At 42.6% G+C, this 20,799-nt stretch overlaps 1 protein-coding gene across 17 annotated transcripts in view; it reads left to right on the top strand.

The window, feature by feature from the left end:
• DOCK10 (dedicator of cytokinesis 10) overlaps positions 1-20,799 on the top strand; it is a 131,571-nt gene that overhangs the window by 16,728 nt on the left and 94,044 nt on the right. For 5 of the 17 annotated variants that reach the window (XM_015871408.2, XM_015871420.2, XM_015871419.2 and 2 more), the window contains exon 1: positions 2,623-3,004. The exons of 3 other annotated variants lie outside the window; for them this stretch is intronic. In XM_015871408.2, coding sequence (XP_015726894.2) covers positions 2,840-3,004 — 165 coding nt within the window. In that variant the 5' untranslated portion in view covers positions 2,623-2,839. Of the gene's footprint in view, positions 1-2,618; positions 3,005-17,356; positions 17,680-20,799 lie in introns of those variants that run through there. 9 more of the 17 variants (XM_015871409.2, XM_015871413.2, XM_015871412.2 and 6 more) reach the window with 5 other exon arrangements.

The raw sequence follows: 20,799 nt of genomic DNA, 5'->3' as shown, positions 1-20,799 counted from the left end.
GAAGAACTATCTTGCCTGTGTTTCAGCTATTTCTTTTTCAAATGGCAATGCCTTTAGTGGTCCAGTTCCCAGCCTGTTCTATGGGCTGTCATGGAGAGGTTCCTGCTGCCTGAGCACTGCCAAAATGAGTGGTGGTGAAGAGTGGAGGGAGAATAGGCAGTGGGTGGCTTTGAATGGGGGTTTGCCTGCACCAGCCTTGTTGCCAGAGGTTTCAGAATGGGGAACTGTGGTATTACGTGCACAAAGGAGGATTTTGCTTCCCAGAGGGTTTCAGTGAATTTAACTTGTGGATTAAAGTGCTAATTATCACAAAACAGTGCTTGATGTTTCACTGTAAGAGTAACTAACACCGTTAATGGTGTGTAAACGTAATGTGTGTTAATGAGACCCCTACATCTAAAAAATGAGTCTATGCGGGAGGTGGGCTCGAGGCGTTTTTCATGGGCTGGGAAGTTTCCTACCCAAAGGTAGCTCATGTTTCCATGAGATTTCATTCAAAAGTGTTTGGTTTTTCATTTCTTTGGTTCCTCAGAGGCCTGTGGGGTTTTGTTGTTGTTTTTTCCTGTGTGCTGTAGCTGTTTTTTTCAGTTCATGAGCTTTGATCAGGCCTGGAAAGCCAGTTTTAACTGCCTTGGGCTTGTACAGTTTACTTAGTTTTGGACTAAGCCTTGTTTTAATTTGCTACAAGATGCTGCCAAGATCATGTCATTCCTACTTGTATTTAATACTATCTTAATCCACAAATAATTGTAAGGAAGTCACTTAGACCACCGTCAGAGAAGAATTTCAACCAAAGACAGAATAATGAATGAGAGCGATGCAAAGCTTTGGGTCAAGCCCCAGGGTGATATCCCTTGTGCGTGTCATTTGTGCTATGGAAACCCAGTATCATAGAAATCCCTGCCATCCCTCCCAGCTGAGCACTGGGGAGTAAAGGCGTTGTACAGGCGGATGTGAGATGTACAGTAACCCCAAGGTAGCAGAGCAGTTGCCATAACAGCCAGCAGCAGACATTTTGCAGGAAGTTATCCAAGCCTGTATTGATGCTTCTGGAAATGGGCAGGAATTTAGCCCTGCCAGCTGCCAAGTGCATCTTCTGTGTGACAAAGGTGTCTGGCTCAGTTTTGGAGCATGAGGGAACTGATGGCAATGTAAACAGTAGCAGCAGGAGGGCTGCTGGTTTGGTGCAGAACTTGCCCAGCTGTGCCACTGTGCCCTTATAATCACATTAGACAAGTCCAGCTACCGAGCATGCCTCATGGCCTGCTCTGTGGGGTACGTGTGTAGAGGTGGGCACATCAGTGAGTATGTGAAGGCTGAGCTGGGTAGGTGAGCCTCATAGCTGTGTGGGTTGTACTGCTAACTGTTCTAATGCACTCAAAACCATTAACTCTAAAGAAATGGCAACAAGTGTATTACTTTTAAATGACATTTGGTTTTTCTGGCAAATGCTTTAATTACAATTATGTCTTTTGCCAGATTGCTAAGCAATTAAACTCTATAATCAAACCCAGAAGAAAATACTTCCACAGAGTGCTTTCAGTGCAGTTCCTGCCTGAGGTTGTAAGGAGGAGCATTACTTACAGTGGCACAACAGCAGCATTATAGGGCTACGTGGAAATTGATGACAAACCTTCATTAGGAGTCAAAGCCTTTCGATGTACAGCAGATCCATTTTTGGATGCGCATATAATTAGGTTACACATATGAGCTTAAAAGCAGCTTCTCTGGAAGCCCTATAGGAAATTCTTAGTTTTCACAACGTGTAGGAGAGATCAATTTCTGTATATGTATTTAGCATTAACTTCCTCTCAAGTGCTGTTACCTTACACTGCACACCATTAGCCTGTGCTGTTTCCAGGTTGGTCACATGGTTTCTAAGCATCCCTGGCTGCTTTCTGACAGACTCGTCAGGCAGAGGCTGCTCTTGCTGGCTGCCTGCAGCTGCCCTGATCCCCATGGATGGGACACAAACACACTTTGCTCTTAGCACGCCTGGATGGTCGCTGGTGGTTTGTTCACTGTGAGACCCTGTTAACAGAGACCCTCCTCAACAAACGCCTCCTGTGTGGATGTAAAAATGTGATACTCTGCAGAACAAATGCATGGGTGGGAACACACAACAGCTACACTATTGAAAGGCATTTTGGAGCTGAACACTGCTGGCTCTCATACAGCCACGGCTATTTTAACATGAGCTGGATGAGCCAGTCCAGATATTTTTCCCCCTTGTTACATTTACAACTCAAATGAGCTTGCTGTGCTTTGGAAAAGTGCAAGAAGCGAGAAGATTACGGTCCAAATCCCTCAATGAGCTTTAGTGTTTTCAGCGTCAAAACACCAAGTACTTTACAGACAGCATGCTGATAACGAGAGCTAATAACTTTCCAGATGTTTGCTGTTATTGTGCTACACATGACTCTTTTTAAAGGTTTGCAAAGGGCTCCTGCCAGTTGTTGTTGGTGTGTGTGCAGCAAACAGCTGGTTTGTTTGAACTCAGAATTTTAATACTTCCAGTTCCATGTAAAGTGGGGTGGGAGGAGGAGGCTCGTTGTACAAGAGAAGGAGTGCATTTTCTCATGTGAATTCAGAAGCAGAGAGGGGGGGAGAGGGAGGAAAGGATCACAATACTGCGTGTGCTTCAGTTTCAGTGGATCAGATCTTTCCTCTATCTGCATCCAAGCTATTCGGTTTTGATCAGATGATCAGAACTCAAGGAAGCGATTGGAGAGCGAGCTGGCTGCAGCTGCACTGTAGGCTGTTTTCAGGGACAAGGAGCCACTGTTTTTCAAACATAGCGTAAACATAGAAGTTATATTGTAGGCTTCAGGATGCAGATATGGGTTGTGCTGCCAGCATTGTTCTGCTTCAAGCCTTTCGTTCTGTGGTACAGAGGAACTGTCCACATATTTGTAGGCGACGACGGCGAGAGGAGTTGTCACATGAAATCCTGCCACTGGACAGCGATGAGGAAATGAGCAGACCCAGGACTCTCATCATCATGGTACAGTATACTTTAATCAGCAGACAGAGTTTGCTGAATTATTATTGCAGATGCTGTGTGATTTGTTTTCTTTTACTGTGCAATCAGATAGAGCTTGACAGGCTATTTGCAGCTGTGGATCATTCTGCCGTAGGTTTGCTGTCTGTACACAAGCACAGCTGAGTTGTTACTTTAATCTCAAACTGGAGCTGTGAGCTGCACATAGGCTGTGTGTAAAGGTTGTGCCCGGTTAATTTGCAAATGCATTTTGTTGCTGTTGGTAAGAAGAACAGTGTTGGAGCCCGTGTTGTGGTTGTGTTTTATCTCAGACTTGAAATTCCAGACAACAGTCAGCTTAGAAAACATTTACTAAGTCTGCTCATCATAAAAACAAAACCAAAGTGGGAAGATGGCAGAGAAAACTTTACTTTGCCCCAAAATGTGGCTGGAATTTATATCAAGTTGTTTGCAGATAAGCTCACGTATTTCTTTGCTGCAAACTGTTTGCAGCAGGATCATGTTTGCAGGCTCACCCCTTCCTGGCTTATCTCCTTACTTATCTTAGAAAGGAGTGTGGCTTGAAAGACTTGCCGTCTTGGGGAGTTGTTTTCTCTTGTGATTGAATGGGTTCATTTTTATTTTGTGGTTGGAATATAAAAAGCACTTTAGCTTTATTAGGAGTAGGCAAGTGATAAGGTAGTTACAAGTTATTGTTTCAGAATGGAGAGTGCACTGACCCCACTTGCTGCTCCTTGCTGAACACAGGTGTAATGAGCATCGCCAGGCCCTGAAGTGGCTGGGGTCTGACGTGGTGGTTTTGTGCTGTGTAACTCTCACTTGATGAAAGTATTACAAAGGTGCCACAAATGGTTTGTCAGCTTATCAGAGCAATCGTGTATACCGTTTGAGCTTCTGAAATTGTTTGGATTTGTTTTTTATTCTGTAAAGGATGTTATGATGAAGTCCAGATTACATCCCCTGGCACCTCACTGTACTACACAGGGCAGAAGCTTGAGTGGGTGATGGTAACATCAGAGAGCTTAATAACTGTCATGAGGTCTGGCAGTGGTTTGGGTAGAGCCTTGCTGCCCATGAAGGTGTGTATTGCAGTCATGGCAACTATAGCAGCTAGGATCTGATCCAAGTGTGCTTTAACTTTTAGCTGAGGGTATTGCCCAGTGCCTGGGTTGTAGCTACTGGTCATGTGGAGGGAGACAGCAGGTTTCATCATGTGAAGCTGATGTTCATCTGTCATCTACTTTAAAATCTAGTACCTATAAAGCAAACTTTGCCACTTCCCTACTTAATAGTGAAATAAGCAACCTCGACCACATTCAAACAAATAGTTGCCTCCCACCCAGTGATGATTTCAAGAATAGTGAATTCAGAAAGGTCTGGAAGAAATTGCAGCATGTCAGTGTATGAATCATCTGTGCAGCTTGCTTCAGCCCTTGCAAGAAAAGGGCAGGTTGGCATTGTGGCAGAAAGCAGGACCCCAATACCTGAATGTGGGCTGTCTGCAGCCTGTGGAGCTCCTGTGTAAGTCCTGGGAGGGGTCCTATGGGCAGCCAGCCCTCACTGTGAGGGGAAAGGGCTCCCCACAGCCTAAAGGGTCTGTCATGCATTGGCTTTGGTCACAGATAGATACACCTGCCTGTTGCAATAGTGGCACAAGAAAAAAGGGGGCTTCTTGCAGCAACTGCTAATGTACTGGTGATCCTCCTGAGTTTTGCCCCTTTCCGAAGTCTGTGTGGGCTCCTTTCCTCCCTCAGCTTGCCTGGAGTAGGGGAGGATGAACAGCTCGGGCTGGCTGTGGGGCTACTGCTGTCTGGGGCAGGTGTTTCAGGGGAGAGCTGCTGGCTTCAGAGCGCTTCTGCAGTAGAAATAAGCAGTCCTGTTTCCACTAAAATTCACGTGTGACTTGAAAGAGCAGCATGATAAGGATGACTGGAGGCTACTGCATCTTAATAAAGCATGTGTTACGCTCCTAACCGTTTTTCCCTTTGGCCTGTTATAGATCATGGAAGTTTATGTCTGGAAAAAATACAGTGAGGCAATTACGTAGGCAAGCAGAAGAGTGTTTAGTTCAAAACATCATTATTCACTTTGTGCAGATGCCAGGAGCTAAGCTGATCCTAATGAGATTACTGAGTTTGCAGGTCTGAGGGCAGTGAGCGCTCCCAGAGAGGTGGAGGATCCTGGCATGCAGTGCTTGAGGTGCCCTGAAGCACCCAGCTCCCTGCAGGCTCCTGGTGGCCCCACGGAGACAGGAGTTGGACTTTGTGGTCCTTTTGGGTCGCTTCCAACTCAGGATGCTCTGATTACATGAGGAGCTGGCACTTCTGCCTTTCTAAGCTTCAGAGGAGATGGCATCTTAGTAGCCAGTGTGCCACTGGATGTGTGCCTCCTACTGTGTGTTAGTGTGTAGTTTCAGTTTTGGATAATTGTGTCCTATTTATGAATGGCTTTTTAAAAAAAGTCCCCAGTTCTATTGTGTGTTCTCATAAGTTTGCATGTGTGGAAAAAAAAGACAAATCCAAATGTTGCCTTGATACAGAGAGCAATCCCAAGGAACAGAGAGCCACGGTTTTAAGTTAAAATACTAGCAATAACTGTGTGGCACTGGAGGTACAATGGGTGACAAAAGAGACCCTAATACAGATTTTAGCTGTTGCTGAACAACCACCCAGTAACCACAGCGTGAAAGTTGCAGGCATCACAGCAGGTATTTCTGGCATTCTAGTCTTTATTGGAAAGGATCAATAATGTTTTTGTTATATATAGATATAGATAGATAACTGGAAGTCCTCTGTCATTGACGGCAGTATGCCATTTTGGACAGAATCCTTGCAGCTACCAGACACATAAAATAAGTATCCAAACAACTGCTAACTAGGTGTATAAATTGAATTGATATGTTCTGTATTTAACAGACCACCTTGTCATTTTCTGTGCCGTTAAGAAAATATCTTTAAGAGCTAGTTTTCAAAATAAGTCCATGAGGTAGTGAGGCTTCAGATATTAAAAATCTCTGCAGACTGAATGCAAATGACTGTATATACTATATCTGATCTGGGGGGGAGGAAGGAGGAGGGAAGGGGAAGATGCCTGAGGAAATAAAATACAGAGCTTAGAGCTATGTGGTACTGTTTGCAAATAGAGGACTAACACTTAGGCTGACACTTTGCATTTGGAACTTGTGACTGGAAAAGAAGTTGAGCTTTATTTAGTAGGTCATTTATTGTTTCCTTTTCACATGATTTATTATGAAGTTTGGCAGCTGAGATTTGTGCGGAAGATAAGAGCAAAGCATGAATTTCCCCCTCCTCCCTTGGTACCCGGCTACACAAACACATAGTAAAATGTTTTGCATTTTGAACAAGACATTGTAACTTGAAGTGATACACTAGCTTGAGTTCAGCAACATTAAGGTGACAATATTACTCTTTGTATTAAATGTTTCATCTCTGAAGAGAAACAGCTTGCAAGATTTTCTCCGTTCCAGTAGTGGAAGCATGAGAACCTCTCCTGTTGCACAAATGCAGGGTAGCTTCAGGTTAGCAGAGCTGCTTTTCATTTTTAATTTTATTATCATTTAAAAATGTATTGGTCCTCTGACTTGAGAAATGATATTTTGGATTGCCTTCACCTCTTATTAATATTGCAGTGATGTATTTAGCATTAGAGTATGTGGAATTAAATATGAATCTGTTAACTGTGTTCTTGTGACTGCTTACAAAGTGTGTGTATTCAAAATAATAAAGCAGGTGATGAAAGCATCCTTTTACAGAAGAGGACTTTTTTTCCCCCACTTTTTGTGAAAGAAGAAATTTATTTGTAAGCAGTGCCTCCCAGAAAGAGTAGGGTAGGGTATAACATTAGAGTTTGGGTATTATGGTTAGGCTGCGGTTGGACTTGATGATCTTCAAGGTCTTTTCCAACCTGGGTAATTCTATGATTTTATGAACATAAAGGTATATGGAAAAGTGTCTACCAGTTGCACTCTTAGGGAGTACTTCGTGAAGGCTTTGTGGCTTTATGCAGTTGTGATGTGTGCCCAGAATGCTTCCTGGGAGAGAAGGTTACCTATAGGAATCTGACTTGATGAAAGCCAAGAGAATAAAGAGAAGAAAAAAAGAAACCAACCTGACAGCCTTTGGCCATCAGCAGCCACACTGCATGTTAAGCATGCTTCTAAGGAAATCTGTGCATGCATGTTCTTCATCTGCTGCCGTTCTTTTTGTGGGGTGCTGTATGTTATTCTGCCTGGCTCTAGTTCTGATGGGCTGTATCAAATGCCAGCCTTATGAGTTTCCCTTGGATGTTTTGTACCTCCATTCTTTTTCTTTGGCTGAAATATTCTCATTTTACAAAGGAAAAACAAAAGAGTCGAGAAGGAAATCCCAATTATCTTGTCTGGTCTGGGATTCTGGAATTAGGTAGTCTCTGGTTGTAGAAACCTTAAACTGTTTATAATGGTATATGAGAATATACCAAATCAGGCCTGTGTGCAAATCTTGCATTTGTTTGTCTGCTGACTGGGCTCTGTGGGTGGTTTAGGGTGACAGTGTATATGAGGAAGGACGGAGAGCTGTAAAGCTGCACTCTGCTGCGTCTGCTAAGTGGTGTCATCCCATGCTGATCAGACTCTGTTACAGGAGCACATCCTGGCTCACATGTAGTAGGTTGGGGCAACTTGTAAGCCAGCAGGACACAGCAATAGCCCAGTGATGCTTCATGCACACAGCCAGCATGGCTCAGGGTTTACCTGGTGGTACCTGCATCTGGAGGAGCTGAGGCCTGGAGGTGAGCAGCAGCATGGGGCAATGGGGCTTTTGTTTTCTGTGCAGTGCTGTCCTCGGTCGAGGCTTTGGTGAGCTGAGTACAATAAGCTGCACTTGATTCAAAAGCAGATTAAATGCTTGCTTCCAGAAGCTGTATCGGTGTCCATCCTTGCTCCATGCTTCCTGATGACATTAACCTGCCAATGACTGGGGTACCAAGAGCTGCCTTGGCTTTTTTTCTGCAGTCGTATAGACAGAATCTCATGAGTACAGCTGATCTGGATCTAAATGCATATAGCTGTCCAGTATCTGTTTCCAGGCCTTTGGCTACAAATGTGGGGATATTGATCTACCTGGGAGCAACTGTGCTGAGTGAGCAGGGCTGGTGCAGGGTAACCCTGCTGAGGGACAGGTACGTAGTGGGGAAAGCTGCCATGGCAAAGGGTGTGTGTGAGGGGGAATGACTTGGAGATGGGAGAAACGAAGTGGAAAATGCTGTTCGTCCCCACCTGAAATGAGTTAGGTACTCTGCTGTTGAAATTAGGTAAGATTTGATATTTTGAGGGTGAGTAACTAAGCATTAATCCTTCTAACAATGTTCATTCTCTCTCCCTTCTACTCCCCCAGCAATTTCTTCCCAGAGTGGGAGAAGTCTTTAGCTTTGACTTCTGGATAAATACAATCCATTCACCTCTTGGTTGGGTGGGAAATCTGGATAGCATGTGCCAAAAACACTTCTTGGATTTTCTTTTTTACAACAGTAATTTGAATGCACTTGGTTTAAACCTAATTTGAATAAGTCAGATTTTTAGTTCAGGATGTTCAGATACTCACCTTAAGCAAAGATATGTTGCTCATGAGAGGGCAGGGGGGAATGTCTCTGAGTGTTTCTGTGATTCACAGTCTTCAGTATGTAATAATTGTTTGATTTTATCATACGTAGCTTCTGTTGCTCTATAGCCTTCCCAGCAGCCTCTTAGCATCAAGGTGGGGTAATGCAGTGCAGTCCCAATAGGAGCTGTTGCATGCACCTCCCTTTCCCAAATAACAGCTGCTGAACCATTTAATTTCAAGCTAACACTACCTGGTGGCTCTGCTTTTGTCAGTGTGTAAAATGAGAAATTAACTCTGCCAAAGTGCTCAGGTGACTGAATTCTTGCACATTGCAGTGCTGCTGTCTCAGGAGCACAGAAATAATCACAGTGTCTGGAGCTAAGCAAAGCAGAGTGCCCAGGAAATGCAGGAGCCATTACTTGTCTTCTGGGTTCTGAATCACTTCCCGGAATAACCAAGTTTTATGGCCTGAAGTAGTGAGTGGGGTGAAACATACCCTGGGACAGGAAGGACTAGCATTCAGCATCCAAAGACATGTCACTATGTACTACTTAAGGATGTTCTGGGGGGGCAAGACTCTGATATTGTGGGGCACTATTCCATGTCTGGTCCAGCACCTCCTCCACTGAGGTAACTGTGTGTGTGGGCACATCCTCTGTCAGACTGAAGCTTGGCACACTGATCCCATTATTTTTCTGCAGGCTGCTTATTTTAGACTCAGGAACCTGTATAAATAAGTATGTATTATTTATTTTTTAAAAAAGTGCCTTTTTCTTCCTGTTAATTTGGTGTCTCTTCAGAACAAAATGTTATGTTCTGACTGAACAGAAAGAATTTGCATGCAATATCTTGCTTTTACAGTTGCAGTCTGTTAATAATTATTGCCAATTTGTGGTTAGCTTAGAACATAATAGTCTCTGTGTGTGGTTTTCAATGAAAAATAGCCATTGTAATGCTTGTCAGACTTCTTTATGCCTGGGGCATCACTCTGAATGCAGTGCATGGAACCAATTGAATAGAACACTTCATGTCTTGGTGTTTGTTTTTCCTTACTTCTCATCTGTCAACTGCTGTGCTCATTTTCTTTTTATTACTACTGATACTTGCTTGAAGATGAGACGGCCAAATTCACTTCTCAGTTTTACATGTGTAAATCCAGCAGGACGCATTTCTGACTTAATGCAGTAAAACAGATGAGAAGCGTGACTTTGCTGCTTTCATGTTCCTCTTATTACAAAGAAATCATGGACTGGAAAATGTGTGTGGCCTTGATGGGTCAATGAGTGATTAGCTATGAAACCAGCATGTTGGGAGTTAAACTTCTTGATGTCATCACTGAAAACTTTCCTTTGGCATTTATGTGTGCTATGATGGCATTTTCAACAGGTGGTGACTTAGTTGCTAAAATCAGATCTTTCAGAGGGGAAACCATAACAGTAAAGAGATGAGTTACTGAATCGTGAATTCCTAGAACCAGATGCTCATCCTCCTTTTGAGAGGCTCCTTCCATCAGTAAGCACTGTGCAGATGTGTACCGACAGCTCTTTCTGTAGCAAATCTGGTCTTAATGGGTTTATGAAGGAGGGCTGTTTCTTAGGAGAAACGTTGCCTGAAATTGGGCCTCTGTCTCCTTGCCTTTGGGTGCTTGAGGTTTGGAAGGGAATAACAGAAACGGTGTTCATGCAGCTGATCTCCATTTCTTTGTTTCTAGCGCCTTAGCTTTCCCCCATCTGTAATCCATTCTCTCAGGTGCCCAAGGAGCCTTTGTGTTTGTCCCCTGCTGCTGATCAGGTGCTCCTTCCCCAACACCTGTGTCAGTGTAAGGCAGTGTGTTTGGAAGCATAAGGAAAACTCATCCTCACCTTCTGAACTGAAGAACTATTTGTACACAACAGAAATGTTCACGAGCACATGCATAATTTTCTAGAAGTAGTAAAAGTAAATCCTGCCTAAGCCTGGCACACTATGTTTGTCTTACCTTTCTGAATCTAATGGAAATGGTAAATATTGCTTAACAAAATGGCGTTCTAAAATGTTTTCAGTATGTAAAAAAAGGCCATTCTTGAAGAACATCAATCCTTGTACCAGTATCAAGAATATACACAATATTTTTAAGCTTTTGCATGTGGAAAATGCTTGTCAGTTTTCCTTTTTAAAACAAAATCAAGGGCAGGTTTAAGTTACTGAGCCTGCAGGAAGAATCTGAATGAGGGGCTGAATATTGCTTTTTGTAAAATGCGCTCAAAAGACAACTGTATTTGTTGGAAATGTTTTCACAAAGGATTTGCTCTAGAGTCAGGCCATGTCTGCAGTGTTTCAAGCAGAACACGGAACCAAGCGAGGAAGAGCTGCAGCAAACTCTGCTTTATTTCCCATCCACATCCTTTTCTGGCACTTGGTAATGCCTGGCTGTACTGTGTATTTGCAGGGAATCGGAAGTTAACCACTTAGCTTCTGATTTTCTGACAATATCTTTTGTTTCTAGCACAATCAGTGCATGGAGTCAGGATTTTCCAGATATTTTGATGGGAAGAGAAAAGTATTTGGACTTTCCAGAATTTCCAAAACACGGAAAAGTCCCACAGACTTGGTGCAGAGTCAGGTTGTCGGTGGTCAGTGGAGGTCTCTGGTGGTTAGGCAAGAGTGAAGGTCTGAGGACTTGCATGTTGGACACAAAGAGCTGGGCGTGGGAGTGGGGAGAAACATAAGAGAAGAAATACTGGCAGACATTCATCCTGTTAGAGAAAACCATTCCGAGAAGGCAAAAGAGGAGGAATTGCTGTGATTCAATTCTCTGCCTTGCAGCAACTGGGAGCGGAAAGCCTTGAACTAGAGCCTATGTCTGCATAGATTTAATGGATCGGTTTGGGTTGTTGTAGTTTGCTGCTGTGTGTGGGGCTCCTCCTGTGAACCAGGTGATGCTGGCAGCTTGTCCATGCATCTATACCTTGCACATCAAGCTGCTGCTTGCTGTGAAAGGTGGGCTAGGTGTGGGAGCAAAACTTAATGGACTATATTTCCTTTTGCTGAGGTTGGGGCTATATTTATTTTTGATTACACAGGCTTTCACAAACCACAAGGCTTGTTCTGGGATCCCAACCGCTGCCCCTTCTCTTTTTTTCCCAGAATTTTTGTTTTCTTATTGTGGTAGGGCAGAAGATTGCATGTTTGTTACAAGTGTCCATTAGGATTAACAGTTCTTAGCTTAGAAATGAGAAACAGAGACTGGAAAAGTGAATAATTTCTCCAAAAGTACAGAAAGTTGTGTCAAAGGGAGAAATACCTTCTCAAATATTGGCGGTATTAGAATTCACTGTTTTACTTCATGTAGCCGAAGACTGGGTAAGACAAAGGGAATGTCAAAGGATGCCTCTTTCTCTTTCCTTCTGCCAGAGTAAACCAATGCAGGTGTGACTTGCAGGATTTTGTTCCATTCTTCTTTTTTTTCCTGAAGTAGAATAATCTTGCTTATCTCTTCTTTGTTCTTTGAAATTTGTCTATTTTTTCTCACTTCCAAAATGCCATTATTTACTTTTCAACTACAGTACCTGAATGATGAAATAACGTGTTTTCTTAGTTGTTTAAGATACCAGTAGGAGATAGGATGGCATACAGCAGTTCATAACATTGAATTTATGCTACAGGTATGTAATATCAAAAACAATAATAGTTGTACTGTCAGCTTGCATATGTACAGAAAACAGAGTATTTTAGTATTTCGAGAAAACAATGAAGAGAATCTAAGGATATTTTATTGTTTTATATACAGTAAGTGTATGTATGTATATATGCACATGCATTTGTGGCATTGTAGATGGTGATTCTGACCTTGACTAAATGAGTTTCCTGACCTCCTTTTGCTTCAGCTATTCCAGCTGGAAAATTGGGTGAAAATGTGGATTCTTTGTAAACCAGATGTTGTTGAAGCTGAGCTTTTCTTTGTAAATAGACTGAAAAAGAATAATCATTTCTGCAATGTAGCATAGACGGAAATGGCAAATATTAGAATTACAATCAGAAAAACACACAGTGGAAGCCAAAAAACACGGCAGCAGCAACATGTCTGGAGATAGTAAATTTAGATGGTTAAATTATTTAATGACCTTCTATAGCCCTTCATCACTATGTATTTTGTTATCAAGGGCTGATTGAAGTCCAAGTAGATGAAAACAAAAGGGTAATGTTTGCTTGGAATTTCCCAACGCATCAAGCTAAAGAAGAAATTAAAGTAATTGCATATCTTGTTTTTGTACGCATCAGCAGGACAACATTGCTAATGGAAAGTTCATTCTTCCAGCCTGACTGCTGATGTAGAAAGAATCGTTTTGTTTGCTCAAGTAAGAATAGCCCAATTTCTATTCAACCTGTGCATAAATACCTGGAGCAGAGGCCCATGGTTACGGCTCTCAGCTGTGCTATGTAAAGTCAGTGGCTCACTGTGCTCCAGGGACTCAGATGTGTAACAAGGGCAATTGGCAGCACTGTGGCTCATGGCTTTGCCAAGAACTGCTGTCTCAGGATTATGGAATAGGCACGAAAGGAGTGGCAGGAGGGATGAGATTTGTGATCCTGGCTTTCTGCTAGGTGCAGGGGGTTTTGCATCTTGAAAAGCTGCTGAAACCATTCTCCTGCTGGGAATGTCTTCTTGGGGGAGATGGATGGTAGAAGCCTTGTCATAAAGTGGAAGGGCTAAATACACACACATGGCCAGAGTTTTTGGAGATTTTTTTTCTAAATACAGAAGCTTAAGCTCACAAGTTTGCTCTGTGTGAGGTGCACTGATATCTGGGACAGGAGGTGAAAGTAAAGGGCCCAGAGGAATGGCTGAAATCAGGGCTCTGTCAGCCTGGAAGGGCAGAAATGGATTGACAAAGGTGTAGCTGCTGGCATTGGGGTCTGTTTTCTGGAAAGGTTTGTTAGCAGAGCTCTGGCAAATAGAAGAGGCTTCTTCTCATGGATGTTTATGAAGGGATGTTGCCACCCTGCCTTGGAGAGCTCACCTTGTTTGCTGATGTCATTCTTTCCATGATAGATTTGCAGTCTGCTAAGAGCTGTCTGTGTGTAGATGTGTAGGCAGAATGCAAGTATCAGCTGCTTCAATGACTTCACAAAGCGTGTTTTATATACACAGAGGTTGATGTTTCAGCTCATTATTAGACTGTGCCTGGAGTCAGATTTCTTAGAAAACAATGTCACTTTCTTCCAGCTGATTCAATACCAGCATGACCTGCAAAAAGGTTGCTTCATGTATAGTTTTACCATTATAAATTTTGGAAAAAGTTTACCACACAAGAAAATACAAAACAAAACCAAAAAGCTATTTCTGATCTCATTACAGTAATGCACTTTACCTGTGCAATATGAAGCTTTTAGGAAATGCAGTTTTTACGTGCCTTCACAAACACATACAGGCTACATAGGGTCCTGGGGGTGAAGATTATCCCCCTCTGTAGTGGACCTTGACGCACGCTTAGAGCACCTGAAGCTGCTCAAGCATTACCTCTTGTTGGTTAGCACCTGCTCTTCTGTATTTGTTTTCTTGCTTTCTTATTCTGAGCTCTCCTGTGCTTCTTTCTTGGAGGTTGTCCCATCTGATTCGATTCTCCATGTTTCCCTGTTTTAGTGATGTAATTGTAGTATTGGCAAAACTCTGAGTTTGCAATACTACCATGAAAGTGACTGTGGGTGTGCAGTTATTTATGTATACGTGAGCATAAGTCAAGACTGTGCTATTGACTTACACTGTGTTTGTGCATGTCAGCATTCCTCCTGGACAGAAACACTGAGCCAAAGGGAACTATGCATTCCCAGAAACTTGCTAAGAATTTGATCTTTGCATGAACTGCTGCTTTAATTTTGATCCTTCTTGGTGGGAGAAGGAGATTACATCATTTAGGAGGGCAGTACTGTCAATTCAGTATTTGCAAGTAGAATATTCAGCAAATCAAATATTTTGCCTTTTTAGAAATGTCTTCTATGTTAGTTGAAGATACATACATTTAGAACTGAATTTTTGTATGTTTATAGGGCTGCTTGATAAGCTCCAGTGAAATTAGTTTGCCCAAGCATGAATGGCACACTCTAGCAGTGGATTAGTTTGTCCAGCCAGTACGTTTCTACATATCATTGTGTATCACAGATTCAAACTGAAGTCAGTGAAGCATCCCAGTGCATAGATTTAAAAGAGAAATAAATTAAAGAGGGCGGAAGGTACAGAGGCAATGTAGGAAAGCAGAAGAAATGAATTATTAGAGAATTTGTGAACCCCCATCAAAAAACTGAATGCTAACAGCTAATGCTGTTGAAATTTTCTTTGCGTTTCTGCTACAGGACGCAGTGTTATTAGATGACTGGGGATAGTAGCCCCCATTACAAGTGCAGAGAGCTATGCTTTCCGAACGCATCTAAGAAAGTGGTGCCTTTGTAGTTGTTCACTATTAATTCTGTTTGTATCGCTGTGTGAATACTGTAGTTTATTTGTTATTTTGTTGCTTCAACCTTTTAAATGCCATGGTGTTGAGAAATTACAATGCTCAGAGCCTTCAGCATAGAGTCTGGCAAACAAGCTGTCAGAAATGGTAGTAAATGAGTTCCAATAACATGAGGACTGAAAAATCTGCTGGGCAAAAGATAGTGAAGTCAACAAGATTTGGACCATCCAGAAACTTGAACCCAAGTTCATCTTTTATATTATTTGGGAGTAATGAAAGCTCATCAGAACTTTGGTAAGCAGTGATGGCTTATCTGGGGGAAAGGTGCCCTGGAAGAGCTCCTCAGCAGTGCTGGAGGCAGAAAGCAAAGGAGTGAGCCTTTCACCGGCAGAGCACAGAGTTAAGGTTTCTGAAGTGTACGTTTTGTCCTCGGCTGAACTGAGCAGCAGTAGTTCGCAGGCCTTATGCAGGCTGCAGGAGGTGGCTGAGCAAGGAGCCATCTTCCCCTTTGGTCAGTCTGTCACTGTGCTGCACAATTTGGGTTTAAGGGACTGTCTTTGCCAGGTTCCCTCACCAAGTGGTGCCTGTTGTCCTGCATGTAGGCAATGCTGCAGGAGGCTGAGGGAAGGAAAGCTGGAGATTGCTGCATGTACTCAAGTTACAGAAAGGAGTCGATACGCTGTGGAGCCTATGAGAGGAATTGATATCTGCTTAAAGTTAAGTCAGCAGGGCTGATGGATCCAGCATTAAATTTAACTTCTGGCAAGGACCATTTTTTCTTGGCAGCTGCATTCACTATGTTAGATGAGAGGCACTTGGGACTTGGTAAAGATAGTGTGGTGGTTGGAAAGAAAACAGGGTGATTCCAACTTGGTTAGTGTTGTGGTTCTATATTGGTAGCCACTTGAAATGTCTGCATACCTTGGCAGAGAACTTCTGCTGTCTTTTCTGTTTTCTAGTGCCAGACATGAATGCTTTTCACCGCTAAGTAGGAGCGCAGTGAAATCTGTCTTTACCAGCCTGCTGTATGACTGCTGAAGTTCAGTCACAATGAGATGATGATCTCAAACACAAAGCCGAGAGATGAAGATACTGTTGGTTTTTTAATTCATGGAATTTGTGTATTGTACTTCAAAAGTAGAAGACAAAAGCAGTCATGGAATGGATATGTTTATGCAGTGCTCAGGTTATATATGCTGTGCTCAGTGTGACCAGGCCCTGGCGTCCTGCCTGTTGAACAGCCACATGGAAATTTTGCAAAGGTTTGTTACCATGGATCAAATGTTACTAAAAGTGCCTGGAAGAGTTACTGGAATTCCCTGTTATTTGCTCAAAGAGGGAAAAAAAAATAAGCAACAACAACAACAAAAAGGCAGCACTCAGGGCAATGTTGCAGGTCTCTGAATACTTACCTGAAATTAGTTAAGAAAAAGATGCTTATTATTTAAGATGTGAAACATCTGGAATGAAAAAGTAGAAAAACAGTTTATTCTCTTGGTTATGCAGACTAAGATTAATTGAACATAAGACTAATGGACATCCCACAAAGACGGTCTGCAAAGGGAAATGCAGCTCTGCTACCCCAGCAAGCTGAGCCCTCTGCTGAACAAAGGAGAATAAATGAGGCCGTGTGTGCATGCACATGTGTGGGCACTGAGGAGGTTTGTCTGGTTGTGTAAGACCTTTATGCCCTGTCAACCTGCAGACAGCTGACCTTGGGTGCCTCCCACCTCAACAGTGGGCAGGCTGCCCTGTTCCATGCAGGGCGGAGGGCATGGAGCTGCCCTGAGGGACCTGCATCGATGGCTCCTGGGCACTGCCGTGCTGGTTCCACCAGGCAGATACATGGTGAGCAGGTGACTACAAAACCAGGTTTTACAAGTCAAAGTGTATTTTGAACTTTGCCCCACTTTTATTTTTTTTCATTTTGCAGCTGTCTGCAGACGTGTAAGTTTGCAGGGTGCTTCCTCTTACTGATATTTTGCACTGCTTTGAAAGGGGAACTGTTACCTTGATACAAAGCAAGGCAGATCCCAGGCCTGAGCAGCACCTATGTGCTCTGCCAGGCCTGTGTCTGGAGCCTGCTTGCTAGTGCTGCAGCAGATCACCATTTAATGAGGAGCTTCTTTGCTTGGAGTCATACGTGCGCATGAAAGAAGAGTGCAGCCATTTCAACTTTCGAATCGGGGAGGAGAAAGGATGTAATGGTTTTTGAGGCAAAGGCAGACGTTCAGTTACAAGCTTTTTTCCTACAACTTCCTATTCTGATTTGCATAAGAGTCAGGGGGGGAGGGTGTATTTATGGTTTAATGAGACACTGTTGCTTTAATAGAACATTATTCACAGGAAGAAATGAGTTATTGCAGGCTTTCGTCTTTCTGTTCAGTTTCTGTGGATACAGCATGCAAGTTTTAGCCATACTTCCCCATTGAGTGGTATCAGTAGCTTTCATTTGTTGCACTGAAGCTGCTGAAGCAAAGAGGTTACAGGGGTGCAGTTTCTTAAGAGCAATTTGTTTGCCGCTTGAATTCTTACTGATACAATGAGCTTTCGAGGACGAGTTTTCAGAAGGGAGCCCAGTGAGCTGCGGAAGAAGAGAAAGACCATTAGGCGAGTGAATCGAGGAGAAATGCAAAGGCTGAGTTGCGTGAGTATTCCTCTGTGCTTCCATTTCTACTACAGAATTGTTACCAGATTACAGGTCAAACAGGAGTAGGGGAGAGCAGGACTTATTCCTTGGTGCGTGTAGAGGATGAGGTACACGGTAGAATGATTACTTTTTTATAAGACTGAAGCATGCAGAGTTCAGGGAGTTTACTTCAGGAAAACAAGGTAACATCATGTTTTTCATCTTGGAAAGTGTGTTGAGGCACTGGCACAGGCTGCCCAGGGTGGTGGCAGAGTCACCATCCCTGGAAGTGCTCAGGAACCATGGAGATGTGATACTGAGGAACATGGCTTAGTGGGCAATACTGGCTGCAGGTGGGCTGTCGGGCTAGATTATCTTAGAGGTCTTTTCCAACTTAATGATCCTATGTTGTTGATCAGATGGATGCTGACAGCAGTGTAATGTGATGGTGTCTCTATGCCTGATAACAAACGCTTGGCAGTTCTGTGAAAATCCATAATGGTGTCACTGGAGTAGAAAGTTCTTCTGTGTGATTTCAGGGTCATTTCACACTTTGCAGTCTGCTTTGTGTAATTTGTGCCTTTGGAGACAAGCAGCAGGAGAAAGCCTCTGTCCTACTGCAATGAGCAATATGGGAAAGCTCCAGCACTTTTGGTGGAAAGCTGCAGCGAGGCTTTGCCCCATCAAGGCAAACAGTGGCACTGAGCAGGGACGGCACTTTCTGAAACCCCAGGTGTGGCACGTTAGTTATTTTGTGCCTAAACTTTCTCAACTAAAAATGAAACTATAGGAGAGTTAGGTAAAACACAGAGAACCTTTCTGCAAGATGACTTAAGCAAGCACTGTTTTTCAGTGTATTCTCTTATCTTGGGACATTACTTAAGATTTCAGATGTTTAATAGTTTCCCTGATGATGATATGGAGACAGATGTATATTATCATTAGCTTTCTTAAGAAGGAAAGTATATGTGCAATTGTAGCATGTAGTAACATATAAGTTGGGATGGCCTGTGATTCACGGAGTAGGAAATCCTTGTATTTTGCTTGTGACCAGCTGCCATTTTGGATTGGTATTTTATATGGAAGTGGATCTTTCAGACACAGCTGCTTTACAGTGTAGTTCCTGCTGTCGTACAGTTGGAGATGCCAAGGGCTACAGAGGTTTTGGAAGTTAACTCTCAAACAGCACTAGATTTTCTGAAGTCCCCAGCTTGGATAGTCCCCAAGTAGCTGTTGGGATTTTCCAAAGGGCTGAGTGTTTCAGTCTTCTGTGCTGAAAGCATTACAGCTGAGTGGTTACCACAGAAAACTTACCTTACTATTTCAGGGCATCTTAGTCTGCTCTTGTTTCCTTAAAACTGACTCCAAAGTTCAGTAGAATCAGGGTTACATATCTGAAAAACATGATATTCTTGAGAGTTAACAACAGCAAATAGCCATCTTTGTGTATATTTTAGGAAGTTCCTTGACTAAGCTTTAAGGAGGCCTATTTTCCCTTGATAATGGTAATTACTTGGTTTTGTCACGGTAAATTGAGTTAAATAATGAGCTTTTTCATTAGTTAGTCTTTACCAGTCTACCTGTTTAATTTTGTTTTTTAAAAAGCTTGTACTTCATGGTCTCAGTCCTTGAGAATGAAGGCTGATGCTGCTGATGAGAGCACCCAACACTGACAGCTCACAAGACCTGTTAGGACATAGGCGATGCCACTGGACTTGTACTGATAAATCCTGGTTGTTTTGTTGTTGTTGTTGTACAGATCCTGATCTAATGTGATTAGTGCTCCCTAGAAGTGGTTGAAGGCTTGCAGGAAAGCGTGGTTAGAAATAAAACAAAGCCCAAATAGCAACAATAAATCAGTAGCCTGCCTGCAGGCAGTGCACTGCACTTCTGCAAAGTGTCTGGCTGTTATAATACATGGGATATAAGTTGGGTTTTCAGGGGAATCTGTTTGGTTTTATTTCCTTTCAGACAGAAAATAGACTGAGATGGGGTCACTGTGTCATGTTATTCTGTGGATGAATTTCTCAATAGCATGTTTTGCCCCTGGGAAACACAAGCACACTTGGCTCTGCTCTTGTGGTTTGTGACCCGTGTCATTCTACCCAATATTTCATAATTGGAGCATATTAAATTGTTGGCCTATGGGTACTCCTTGTTACCAAGCCAGGATCCTCTCACTCCTGTGTTCGTCAGCAGTGGTACCAGCAGTGCTGCAGGTCTCGCAGTGCTGTTAACACCCATGGCCTCTGAATGGGGGTCCTTGTTCAAAGGCACCATTTCTTCCTACAGCATAGCTAGACCTGTGTTTTCTGTAGGTGGACTTGTATTATTTGCTGGAAAAAATCTTTTGTAAGACTAATTATAACCTGATTAGTTTTAATTGATTATAGATTGTTGATGGAGCCTAATGTGGTTGAGCAGATCATGTTCTCATTTACATTGTGCATGTGAGTGACTTGGTAGCTAATTGATTGGGAGGGTGGTTGATGTCAGTGAAATGATTATAAATTCATGTCAATGGGAGAGCTGAGTTTATGGTGATCGTGTGAGAATGATATTGCTGTTAATGGATGAATCCTCAGTGGAAATACAAACATGATTATTTGGGCAGATAGGTAGCATGAAAACATCTAATTCCTGAAGAGATAAATAAAACCATGGTGTAGTTAGTCAAAGGGAGGTATCTACTAACTACAATGAAGCAGGGGAAGCACATATGAGGTCTGTCATGTAGGATGTTGACGTGTTGCAAAGTTCACTCTAGAAATCAGATGTTATTTTTGAAAAGTTCAGTTAGAGTTAATGCAAACATTCTTAAGATTTGTTTTTTTTTTTGACTGGGGGATTCCTGGAGTCTTTAAGCACCGTTCAGAAACGTTGTTTGCTCAGCCTCCAAGTCTGGGACTTCATAGATCTAAATTTTAGTATTTAAGTAAAAATGGCCAATATAGGTGACTATTGTGTGCTGGCTTGCATTTTCATCATGCATTTCACAGCTGTGATCAAAGCCTTTAGTGTCAGAGCATGTTTAATGAACAGATATCAGAGCTTTCTTTTGCGTTCTAAATATTCACTATGAAACAAAGTAACGACAGGAAAAAGTCTTATACAGACTTTAAGAAGTCAACTAAAAAG

Source organism: Coturnix japonica, chromosome 9, assembly GCF_001577835.2.
Source record: "Coturnix japonica isolate 7356 chromosome 9, Coturnix japonica 2.1, whole genome shotgun sequence".
In the NCBI taxonomy this organism is placed as follows: Eukaryota; Metazoa; Chordata; class Aves; order Galliformes; family Phasianidae; genus Coturnix; species Coturnix japonica.
Note: the sequence above shows the minus strand (reverse complement) of the source record. Positions and strands in the feature narration are given on the sequence as shown.